Raw genomic sequence first — 12,485 nt, 5'->3', positions numbered from 1 at the left:
TGTCACATGCTGGGCATGACAGGAAAAGCACAGAGTCTAGAAATTTCATAGGAAAGTCTTTCAAACTGCTGGGCTCACCCTCAGGGAAAATTGAGGCTAGCTACAATTTCCTCTTGAGATGTGGGCCTGTCTGGTCATGGAAACACTAGCTGGGGTCTATAATATCCGAGGAGACATTTCTTAAAGAAGAAAAGGCTTCATATAGGCAGAGAAAGAACTAGAAAAACAAGAACTGAAAAAATATAATCAGTTAAACAGAATCTGTACAAGAGATCTAGAATAAGTTGAACTGAATGTCAAAGTAAAAATAGAGAACAAAGCCATCCAGCAAGAAAATCCTAGGTAAAAGAGTGAAAACAACCTCCAGAACAAACTAATTAGGGAAATCAAATATCCGGAAAAAATAACGAGTTATACTAGGAAATTTGAAGATATGGCCCAGAGAGACAAACCAACAATTGAAATGAGATACAGAAGTTGAAACAACAAATTCAAGATGTTTGAACAGATATGGAAAATTTCATCAAAAATCAAATCAATGAGTTGAGGGAGGATATAAAGAAGACATTGGGCAAACAAAAAGAAGAACTAGAAAGTTTGAAAAAAAAATCACAGAACTTACAGAAATGAAAAGCACAATAGAAGAGATGAAAAAACTAATGGAAACCTACAACAATAGATATGAAGATGTAGAAGAAAGGATTAGTAGACCAGAACAGGACACCTGAAATCCAACACACAGAAGAATGGAAAAATTTGAGCAGGGTCTCAGGGAATTGAATGAGAACATGAAGTGCATAAATATACATGTTGTCAGTGTCCAAAAAGGAGAAGAGATGGGAAAGGAGGGGAAAGATTAATGCAGGAAAAAATCACTGAAAATTTCCCAAAATATAAGTATGCATATTTAAAATTTTAATAGAGAAAAAAGGCCAAGTAAGAATTCTATATTGAGCAAAACTGTCCTTCAAAAATGAAAGGGAGATTAAAATATTTCAAGACAAAAATCACTGAGAGAATCTGAGACTAAGAGACCAGTTCTACAAGAAATACTAAAGGGGGCACTACAGGCAGATACAAAAAGGCAGAAGAGAGAGGTCTGCAGAAATGAAGATTGTCAGTAAAGTTACAAAGAGAAAAAAAAATCAGATATGACATACAAATTCCAAAAGACAAAATGGAAGAAAAAAATACTACCTTCACAGTTATAACATTAAATGTTAATGGATTGAACTCTAAAATCACAAGACATACACTGACAGAATAGATTAAAAAACGGGACCCATCTATATGTTGTCTATAGGAGACGCATTTTAGACCCAAGGACAAAAATAGGTTGAAAGTAAAAAGTTGGGAAAAGATATTTCATGCAAACAACAATCAGAAAAAAGCAAGAGTAGCTATACTAACATCTGACAAATTAGACTTGAAATGTAAAACAACTGAAAGAGAAAAAGAAGGACTCTAGGTATTAATAAAAGGAACAACTGAACAAGAAGACTTAGCAATCATAAATTTATATGCACTGAGCCCGAGTTCTCCAAACTTCAGGAGGCAAACGCGGACAACACTGAAGGGAGAAGTAGACATCTCTACCATAAGAGATGAAGATTTCAATTCCCCACTCTTATCAATGGATAAAACATCTAGACAGAGGATCAATAAAACAACAGAGAATTTGAATAATACAAAAAATGAACTAGACTGACACCTAGCAACAGCAGGATACATATTTTTCTTAAGTGCACACAGATCATTCTCGAGGATAGACCATATGCTGGGTCACAAAGCAAGTCTTAATAAATTTAAAAAGATTGAAACCATACAAAACACTTTCTCAGATCATCATGCAGAGGGCCAGAAAATTCACAAACACATGGAAGCAAAACAACACACTCTTAAAAAAGTGGGTCAAGGAAGAATTTACAAGAGAAATCAGTAAATTTCTCAAGGCAAATGAAAATGAAAACACAACATATTAAAATTTATGGGATGCCACAAAGGCAGTGTTAAGAGGGAAATTTATTGCCTTAAATGCCTATATTAAAAAAGAAGAAAGAGCAAAAATCAAGGAATTAACTTGATTCACTTAGAAGAACTAGAGAAAGAACAGCAAACTAATTCCAAAGCAAACAAGAGAAAAGAAATAATGAAGTACAGAGCAGAAATAAATGAAACTGAGAACAGGAAAAACAATAGAAAACATTAACAAAACCAGAAGTTGATTATTTGAGAAAATTAATAAAATCAATGGAACCTTATCTAGGTTGAAAAAGAGTGTGTGTGTGTGAGAGAGAGAGAGAGGAGAAAGGATGCAAATAATAAAATCAGAAATGGAAGAAGAGCCATAACCACTGGCCCTGCAAAAATAAAACAGGTAATGAGAGGATACTATGAGCAACTATTTGCTACTAAACTAGACAATGTAGATGAAATTAATAACTTCTAGAAAGGCATGAATAACCAACATTGGCTTGAGGAGAAACAGACTCTCTCAACAAATCAACCACAAGTAAAGAGACTGAATCAGTCATCAAGAAGCTCCCAAAAAAGAAAAATCCAGGACCAGACGGCTTCACATGCGAATTCTACAAGTTTTCAAGAAAGAATTACTACTAATCTTGCTCAAACTCTTCACAAAAATAGAAGAGGAAGGAAAGTTCCTAACTCATTCTATGGAGTCATCACCCTAAAAGACAAAGATACTACCAGAAAATAAAATTATAGCTCAATCTCTCTAAGGAATATAGATGCAAAAATCCTCAACAAAATACTTGCAAATTGAATCCAGCAACACATAAAAGATTTATACACTTATGACCAAGTGGGATTTATTCCAGGTATGCAAGGCTGGTTCAGCATGAGAAAATCAACTAATGTAATACACCTTACAAAAATATCAAAGCAGAAAAACCACATGACCATCTTGATTGTTACAGAAAAGGCATTTGACAAAATTCAACATCCTTTCCTGATGAAAACACTTCAAATTATAAGAACAGAAGGGAACTTCCTTAATATGATAAAGTGAAAATACGAAAAACCCACAGCTACCATCATTCTCAATGGGGAAAGACTGAAAGCTTTCTGTCTAAAATCAGGAACAAGACAAGGATGCCTGCTGTCACCATTGTTATTCAACATTGTGCTGGAAGTTTTAGCCAGAGCAATTAGACTAGAAAAAGAAATAAAAGGCAACCAAATGTAAAAGAAGAAGTAAAACACTTACTGTTTGCAGATGTTATGATACTATATGTCAAAAATCCCAACATATCTACAGAAAATCTAACTAGAGCTAATTAATGAGTACAGCAAAGTGGCAAGGTATAAGATCAACACTAAAAAATCAGTAGTGTTTTTATACTAGTAATGAGCAATCTGAGGAAGAAATCAAGAAAAAATTACATTTACAATAGCAGCCAAAAGAATCAAATGTTTAGGGATAAATTTAACTTAGGATACAAAAGATTTATACACAGAAAATTATAAGAAATTGCTGAAAGATATCATGGAAGATTTCAATAGATGGAAGGCACACCGTGCTCATGGATTGGAAGATTAAATACAGTAAAGATATCATTCTACCCACATTGATTTCTAGATTCAACACAATACCAATTAAAATCCCAAAAACGTACTTTGCAGAAATAGAAAAACCAATAAACAAATTTATTTCAAAGGGAAAGGTGCCTTGAATAAGTAAAACTATCTTCAGAAAGAAAAATAAAGTGGGAGGTCTCACACTACCTGACAGTAAAGCATATTACAAAACTACAGTGGTCAAAACATCATGAGACTGGCATAAAAATAGATATACTGACCAACAAGATTAAACACAGTTTTCAGAAATAGACCCTTTTATCTATGTACAATTGATCTTTGAAAAGGCAATCAAGCCAACTCACCTGGGAGAGAGACCTTCTTCAAAAAATGGTACTTGGAGAACTGGATATCCATAAGCAAAAGAATGAAAAAGGATCCATATCTCATACCCTATACAAAAATTAACACAAAATGGATCAAAGACCTAAACATTGGAGCTAAGACCATAAAACTTTTAGAAGAAAATATAGGAAAATCTCTTTAAAAACTTGTAATAGGAGGCAGTTTTCTAGATTTTACATCCAAAGCACAAGCATTGAAGAAAGAAATAGATAAATGGGACATTCTCAAAAGTAAACACTTTTGTGCATCAAAGAACTTTGTCAAGAAAATGAAAAGGCAGCCTACGCAATGGGAGACAGTATTTGGAAAGCACATATCAGATAAGGGCCTAGTATCCAGATTATAAAAACAGATTCTTCAACTCAATACAAAAAGATAAACAACCCAATTAAAAAATGGGCAAAAGACATGAACAGACACTTCTCAGAAGAGGAAACCAAGTGGCTAAAGGCACATGAAACGATGTTCAACTTCACCGGCTATTAGGGAAATGCAAATCAAAACCATAATGAGAACTCATCTGACACCCACTAGAACAGCCATTATCAAAGAAACGGAAAACGACATGTGCTGGAGAGGATGTGGAAAAAGAGACACACTTATCCACTGCTGGTGGGAATGTAAAATGGTACAACTGCTGTGGAAGGTAGTTTGGCGGTTCCTCAGGAAGTTACACATAGAGTTGCCATATGATTCAGCAATACCATTGCAAGGTATGTATTCAGGAGACATGAGGGCAAGGACACAAATGGACATTTGCACATCAGTGCTTATATGGTATTATTTATGATTGCCCAGAGATGAAAAGAACCCAAATGTCCATCAACAGATGAGTGGCTAAATAAGTTGTAGTATATACACACAATGGAATATCATGCAGTGCAAGACAGAATAGAGTCATGAAGCATGTAACAACGTGAATGGACCTTGAGGACGTTATGCTAAGTAAAATTAGCCAGAAACAAAAGAACAAATACTGTATGGTCTCACCAATATGAACTAACATTAATGAGTGAACTTAGAGAATTTCAGCTAAGAACAAAGGTTATTAGGAGATAGAATTAGGGTAGAGACTGGGTAATTAGTGCTGAACGGATACATGTTGTGTAACAGGATTGATTGTAAAAATTCAGAAATGGGTAGCACAATACTACCTGATCTTAGCACAATAATGTAAGTACACTGAATGAAGCTGAATATGAGAATGATAGAGGGAGAAGGGCTGGGGGCATATCTGAAACCAGAAGGAAAGATAGAGGATAAAGACTGAGATGGTATAATTTAGGAATGACTAGCGTGTACAATGATAGTGTCTAAAGGTAGAAATTTAAAAATATTTTTGCATGAGGAAGAACAAAGGAATGTCAATATTGCAGGGTGTTGAAAATAGATGGTCATTAATATTTTAAAACTTCAACTTCTGTGTAAGACCAAAGCAAGAAATGTTTATTTGGTACAAAATTTATATTTTGACTGGTGCACTTCCTAATTTAACTTTTATGCACAGTTTAATTGAACACCATAAGTACACGGAATCTTTAATAGGGCATGAGATTTCATTGGTTTGTCCAGGTTAGTATGATGCCCTGATAAATCCAAGAGTAATGTGAACAGTGAATAAAGAAGAATTTGCAAAGTTCCCTTGGGGGAATGAGGAGAAAGAGGGAAAAATTCAACTTCCCTATTTGGAGAAGTCCTGATATTCTTACAAGCAGTGGAGACAACCCAATCAATAGACCGAGCCCTCAGTCTTGGAGTTTGTCCCTTTGAAATGTATCCCTGCAGAGGATAGACAAAGCTTACTTAAAATTAGCCCGAAGAGAGCAGTGTAATGTGGCTCAGCGGCAAAATTCTTGCCTGCCAAGCCGGAGACCCAGATTCTATTCCCAGAGCCTACCCATGCAAAAAGAAAAAAAAAAGATTAGGCCCAGGAGTCACCCCTAGAGAACCTCTTTTGTTACTCAGATGTGGCCTCTCTCTCTTTCAGCTGACATGGCAAGCAAACTCACTGCCCTCCCTCCTCTACATGGGACATGACTCCCACGGGTGTAAACCTCCCTGGCAATGTGGGACAGAAATTCTAGGATGAGTGGGACTCAGCATCAAGGGATTGAGAAAACTTTCTCAACCAAAAGGGGGAAGAGAGAAATGAGACAAAATAAAGTGTCAGTGGCTGAGGCTGAGAGATTTCAAACAGAGCCAAGAGGTTATCCTGGAGGTTATTCTTAAGCATTATATAGATATCACCTTTTTAGTTAAGGTATATTGGAGAGGCTGGAGGGAAGTGCCTGAAAATGTAGAGCTGTGTTCCAGTAGCCATGTTTCTTGAAGATGATTGTATAATGGTAAAGCTTTCGCGATGTGGCTGTGTGACTGTGAAAACCTTGTGTTTGATGCTCCTTTTATCTATGGTATGGGAAGACGAGTGAAAAATATGGATAAGAAATAGACACGTGATAGGGAGAACAAAGGTTAACATAAACTGAGTAGATTGAAATACCAGTGTTGAACGAGAGGGAGAGGTAAAGGCTAAGGCATGCATGAGTTTTTTCTTTTTTCTTTCTTTTGCTAGAGACAGACAAACGTTCAAAAAAAATGATCACAGCGATGAACACACAACTACGTAACAACATTGTGAGCCACTGATTGTTACCATGTCAAGAATGTTTTAAGAATGTTTGTATCTTTGTTGCTTACAATAAAAATATTTTTTGAAAAGAGGTAAAGAGCTTAGTAGTAGGCTCCCTCATATATGGTCAATTGATTTCTAACAAAGGAGCCAAGTCAACTTAATGGAGGAAAGGAAACTCTTTAACAAACTGAGCTGGATAAACTGGATATCCTTATTAAAACAATGAAATTTGAACTTTACTTCATCTAGTATACAAAATTTAACTGAAAATTGAGTGTGACCTATAGGTCAAATCTAAAACTATAAAACCTCTAGAAATAAACATAGTTGAAAGCTTTTTGTGATCTTGGTGTAAATAAAGATTTCTTAGATTGAATACAGTGCCAAATAAAAAAACAGCATTGGAAAATTAAAAATAATCAAAACAAAAAACTTTTACATTGTGAAAGACACCACTAAGAGAATGAAAAGGCATGCAATAAACAAAAAGAAAATATTGGCAAGCATCTATCAAAAACTTTGTAACAAGAATAAACAAAGAACTCTTAGAACTCCATTATCAGAAAACAAACAGCCCAATTATAAAAGAAGTGGACAAAATATGTGGGCAGACACCTTACCAAAGAAGATACAAGAATACCTGAAAATTGCTGTACAACATTACTCATAAGGGAAATTCAAGTTAAAATCAAAACGAAATGTCACTACATACCCACTAATAGTAGCTAAAATTTAAATGTGTAACTGACCATATAAAATATTGCAAAGATCTAAAAGAACTGGAATTCTAATGCATGGCTGGCTGGAAAGGATGTAAAACAGTAAAACCACTTTGGAAAGCAGTTTGTCAGTTTCTTTAAAAGCATACCTACCAAATAACCCAGGCATTTCACTCCTAGGTATTTAACAAAAAAAAAATAATTAAATAAATAAATGGCCATACAAAGATATATTCATGGGTGTTCATAGAGTTTTCTGTGTAGTAGTAGCCCAAAACTGGAAACAACCCAAATGCCCATCAATAGGTGAATGGATAATGAATTGTCATTTGCCCATACTTTTGAATGTTACCCAGTAATTAAAAATAATAATAATAATAATGATACATACAACATGGATGTTGTATGTATCAAAATCATTATGCCAAGTGAAGAAAGCCAAGTTAAAAAGAACACATTCAATTTGATTCCATTTGTAAAAAATTCTAGCTAAGATAAATAAGCTATAGTGACAAAAAGCAAATCGGTAATTGCCTGGGGGTGGGAGTGAAAGGAGGGATGGATCACAAAAGTGCCTAAAGAAACTTCTGGGTATTATGGCAAGGTTTATTTACTTGATTATGGTGATGGTTCTACAGATGTATACATATATCACAATTGATCAAATGGTACACATTAAATGTGTACACTTTATCATACTTCCATTATTCCCTAATAGGTTGAAGGGGAAAAAATTTCAAGGGTCATGAGCTACTTGCAAGTACACAGGGAAAGTGGGGCAAACGGGAAAACAGTTTCCATCCTATTATGTCATAACACAAGTAAACTATGTCTTCTAACCAAAAATTTTTTAAACTCATATATCTTGAAATATATAAGCAGCAAAAAAGATACAAAAATAACAATGCAGGCTATCAAATTCTTAAGCGGGCATTTGAGATGGCTATTTTTCTGTTAAAGTAGGCTTTCTTGGACCTTGCAGAACTGAAATACCTGCAGAATTTTCGTTTTGTTTTGTTTTTGCCAGTAATATTATACCACATAGACCATGTTCCACTTACTAAAGTTTTACCCAGGGTGTAAATTTATCTAATCCCCACAAAGGTACTTTATGAGTACTGGGAACCCAGGAAACAAGTACGTCATTTGCAAGACAGAAAAAGAGCTCCATTAGGACTTTTGGCTAACCTTGTGCTCTGTCACTATCAGTCATACATACTAAAAATGTATAAAAATATTTAAAACCTCATAGCTGCAAAATCATACAAAACACAGAACATATAACTAAAATTAAGAAAACTACATATTAAAGCATAATTAAATTAACTCAATTTATAACTGTGTGCATATATGCATATCTGTATGTGAATATGCATATGCATATAATTCATACAAGTACCTTATTTGCTTTACGTTAGTTAGGTAACTTTTTTGGAAACCTTAAGAGAAAGAGACTACTATTATTTTCATCTTGAGGAAGAATAATTAAATCTCAAACAGATTTAGTCATTACAATGAATATCAAGCTAGATGCTGGGATTCAAAATCATATTTTTTTCATTCTGGGGCCAATTCTTATATTCATTTTTTACACTAAAATGATATACTCTGAATTGAGTCTTTACATTCATCTTGGCATTTTCATGTAAACTGTAGTTGTCAAAAGTTTAAAAGTAATTTTCAGTTTTGCTTTTTTTCTGTTTAATGTTGAATTCTTAAAGGGTCACAGAGTGTAATTCAAATATGGTCAAGTTTAGCATTTTTTTGCCATAATAGAAAATCCTGTAAATACAGGGTAGCATACAGATGGAAGTATATACAGTAAACAAATCTGCAACTAAATCTGAATGACACTATTTCCAAGAAGGTGGCATTGCTAGCTTCCAATGTCGTGAATCACTGGTGTTATTACATGATCTTCATCATTATCACAACAGTTTAAATGTTAAATAATATGCATGTGGCATCATTCTGACCTCCTGTAGATTTTAGTTTAATTTGGACGTGGTTTCTTGCATAAATTTAAATGTCTACATGAAAGGAAAAACGTATTTGTTTGTCTCCCTAAGGAAGAAAGATATACTAACATCACATTCAGATAAAGTGAACTACTTATTTAAAAAAAGGAATCAGGAAGTTTTTATTCAGATAAAAAATTCTGTGAGCTTGAAGCATTTTTTATGCCTTATTTTCAAATGGGTAAAAAACTGGATTTAAAAAAAAATTTTATATACCCATTCAATAATACAATTTTGGAAATACAGGTTCATGCTCTTCTGGACCACAGCCTGAACTCTATGTATGACGACTACTGCGGTATATGAATTAGATAGAAATGTTCTACTTGAAGCTTCCTACATAGGGTTGCATGAAACTTCAAGACGTGAAGCAGTTTAATAAACTATTTTCCACTAATCACTTTTATATTCACTAAAGGTCTCATTCAAAAGCCTTTTGTCACACACAAAAAATATTTTTTCTTAATCTTTAAACAGCTTCTCCAAATAAACAGCTGGATTCATGCCAGGATTTAGAATGTGGTATACGGTATTAGGAATTTAGGGGTTGTTTTTTATAAAACCTTTTTTTTTTTAGTTAATAGTAGGTAAAAATTGGGGGAAATTATTTTTTATATATTCTAGAAGTTGATACTGTAACAACCAACCAGCCTATGATAGACACGCAAAGACTTTGACCACATATATTTCAATATATAGCATCAGGTTCAAATATTTATTTTGAAAAGAACTTAGTGTATGACAGTGCAGTCTAAAAACACTAAACTGGAACCCAGTGGGCATTCTGGTATATAGCAGGAAAGGTGGAAATTAACGTGTGTGTGTTTATGTGTGTAGAGAAAGAAATATGAATCAAGAAACTTAATATAGGAATAAAAATAAAAGTAACTAAATGTAATCAACCTAGAAATTCAAAATGTTTAAATCCAGATAAAAACAGAAGTCACAATGGTGTGACAACATGTGAAAGATAAGTATGACCAATATGCATTCATGCACGCAAATAAAATATTATCTTTTGGATCAATAAATTTATCAGACTTGATAATTAATTGATTTAGAATTTTTTTCTTTGGTTTTTCTTTGTTGCATTATCCAATCATATATAGTGACAAAAGTCCCTCAAGTTCTATTTTTAAAGCTTCCAAACAACTTCTGAATGCCTATAGTAATAGACCCAAGTAATATATAAAAATAAATAATTCACTAACACTAATCTTCAAATTTACACATTTACATTCATGGAAAATAGGGTTGTGAAGGTGATAAAACAAAATTTTAGCATGTGAAGCAAATGTTTAGAAAGAGTTTTATTTTAAAATAGGATTTTGCAAAACCAAAAATTTTATTAATATGTTCCCTTATATTCATCTGCCTAATACATATATATTTATTTGGGGGCATCTTTTGTGTGTGATCAATGCCCAACAATGGAAGACTGAGAATACATTATCATTATGTATTATCTGAATCAGTTTATGATTTACTTTAATATATAACAGATCAAATTATTTTATTTACCATCAAAGGCATACATACTCAGTAGTGGAGAAGACTGGAAGAAAATGATTTCCCAAATAGATAATTTCAAAATGTTACAAATGTGAATTGTATTTAAAATTATACTATAGGTTGCATTTGCATAAGTGCAAATAGTCTAGCTAATGCTGACAGTATATTGTTCCCTGATGAAAATATATTTTGTCTGCATGTGTTTTCACATCTACAAAATACAGCAAATCTCCCACTGAAACATGCATATTAATCTACAATAAATTACACAGATTTACATTTTCATACTTCGAAAAATTAAATCATTCAGAAATTGTATGACAGGTAACAAAGTAATGAATCATCTGTCAAGTGCATCCCTTTTCAGTCAGGTCTCAGGTCTGTTTTATTAATAAGTAATTAAATGAAAATTAAAGCTTGAGTTATCAGGTCTGATTAAAGGATTACAAGAAAGCATGTGACCATTATAATTGTTAAAATATAATTGGAAGGAAGCCTTTTACCATGGAAAATTCACATTATTTTAAAAATGTGATTTGAAAAACATACAGTTCATCTTCTGCAATATGATCTCTAATTCACATTGGAATTATTCACAAAGAGCAGAGAGAGGCAGAATATCTGACTTCTACATTTCTCTAAATGACTCTCCCAGAGAAGGAAGTGAAGAATGTGTCCTTTTCTCAAAAGAAAATAATACAAAGTACTAGAAAGAAGCCATTTCTCCTTCCCAGGAAAATAGCACACCTGTGTTCAAGTCAGCCAATCTCTGCAAAGGTTTCCCCCGCCTTACAGCCATCATTGTCTAGTCATTCTCTTAACAAATAACAGAAAGCATCACCACTCCACTCCACAAAGGAAGAAAGTAGGTCACCTTTTACAGCTTTTCAACTTTGCCTCATAACCTACATCAGTTATTACTGTTGCAACTCAGTTCACCTGCTTTCAAAATACGCCGCTTAAAGCTTGATTAATTTTACCTCAAAAACTTCTTCATCCAAAATTCTTGTTCCAAAAACTGTGATTCCATTGGTGTCGACAATAGCTCTCTCACTTCTGTCAAGTGGTTTTGTGGTTTTCTTCTTACAATCAACGATCATTGTCACAGTTTTCTTCTCCACGCTGATGGCTACCCGATGCCACCTACAAAAAGCCAAGTAATTCCTTTGTTAGCTTCAAAGACAGTGGCTGCCAAACATTCTTCAGAGTAAAATCCTGGAGGTATTTCAAGTTGCAAAAATGAGCTGAAATTTAAAAGAAAGGTAGGCTCCTTTTATCAACTGATCAGCTTACAGGTGACCACTTCACTGATTACCCAGCACCTTGCTAAGTACTCAAAGTGACACGCCTTCTAAGATGCACAGGGGAATAGGCTGTCCATGCTGATAAGGAAGTGCCCATCCTTTGCCTCCCTTTGTATTGCAGCAACAAAAGTTTAATCTCACTGTGTCCTGATGAGGGTATTTGTAGAGATTAGGGTGGGATATGGAGTAAGTAATAGTTTCTATGTACGTAAATGCTTTCGATCAGAGTGAAATTCCACTGAAAAAAATGCTCCTCTTGGGATCCCCTGAGATTGACTCTAAAAGGTTATGGCTACTAATTGAATGACGCTCCATCTGGAATAACCAAACATTCTCATTGTGAAACACAATGCGC

General features: G+C 34.0%; 1 protein-coding gene across 2 annotated transcripts in view; it reads right to left on the bottom strand.

Moving 5' to 3' along the window:
- COL11A1 (collagen type XI alpha 1 chain) overlaps nt 1-12,485 on the bottom strand; it is a 215,067-nt gene that overhangs the window by 176,415 nt on the left and 26,167 nt on the right. For both annotated transcript variants that reach the window (XM_077120085.1, XM_077120086.1), the window contains exon 4: nt 11,807-11,969. In XM_077120085.1, coding sequence (XP_076976200.1) covers nt 11,807-11,969 — 163 coding nt within the window. The remainder of the gene's footprint in view (nt 1-11,806; nt 11,970-12,485) is intronic.

This window comes from Tamandua tetradactyla, chromosome 11 (assembly GCF_023851605.1).
Source record: "Tamandua tetradactyla isolate mTamTet1 chromosome 11, mTamTet1.pri, whole genome shotgun sequence".
NCBI classification, from domain to species: domain Eukaryota; kingdom Metazoa; phylum Chordata; class Mammalia; order Pilosa; family Myrmecophagidae; genus Tamandua; species Tamandua tetradactyla.
The sequence above is the reverse complement of the archived record's forward strand: the minus strand, read 5'-3'. Positions and strand labels throughout refer to the sequence as shown.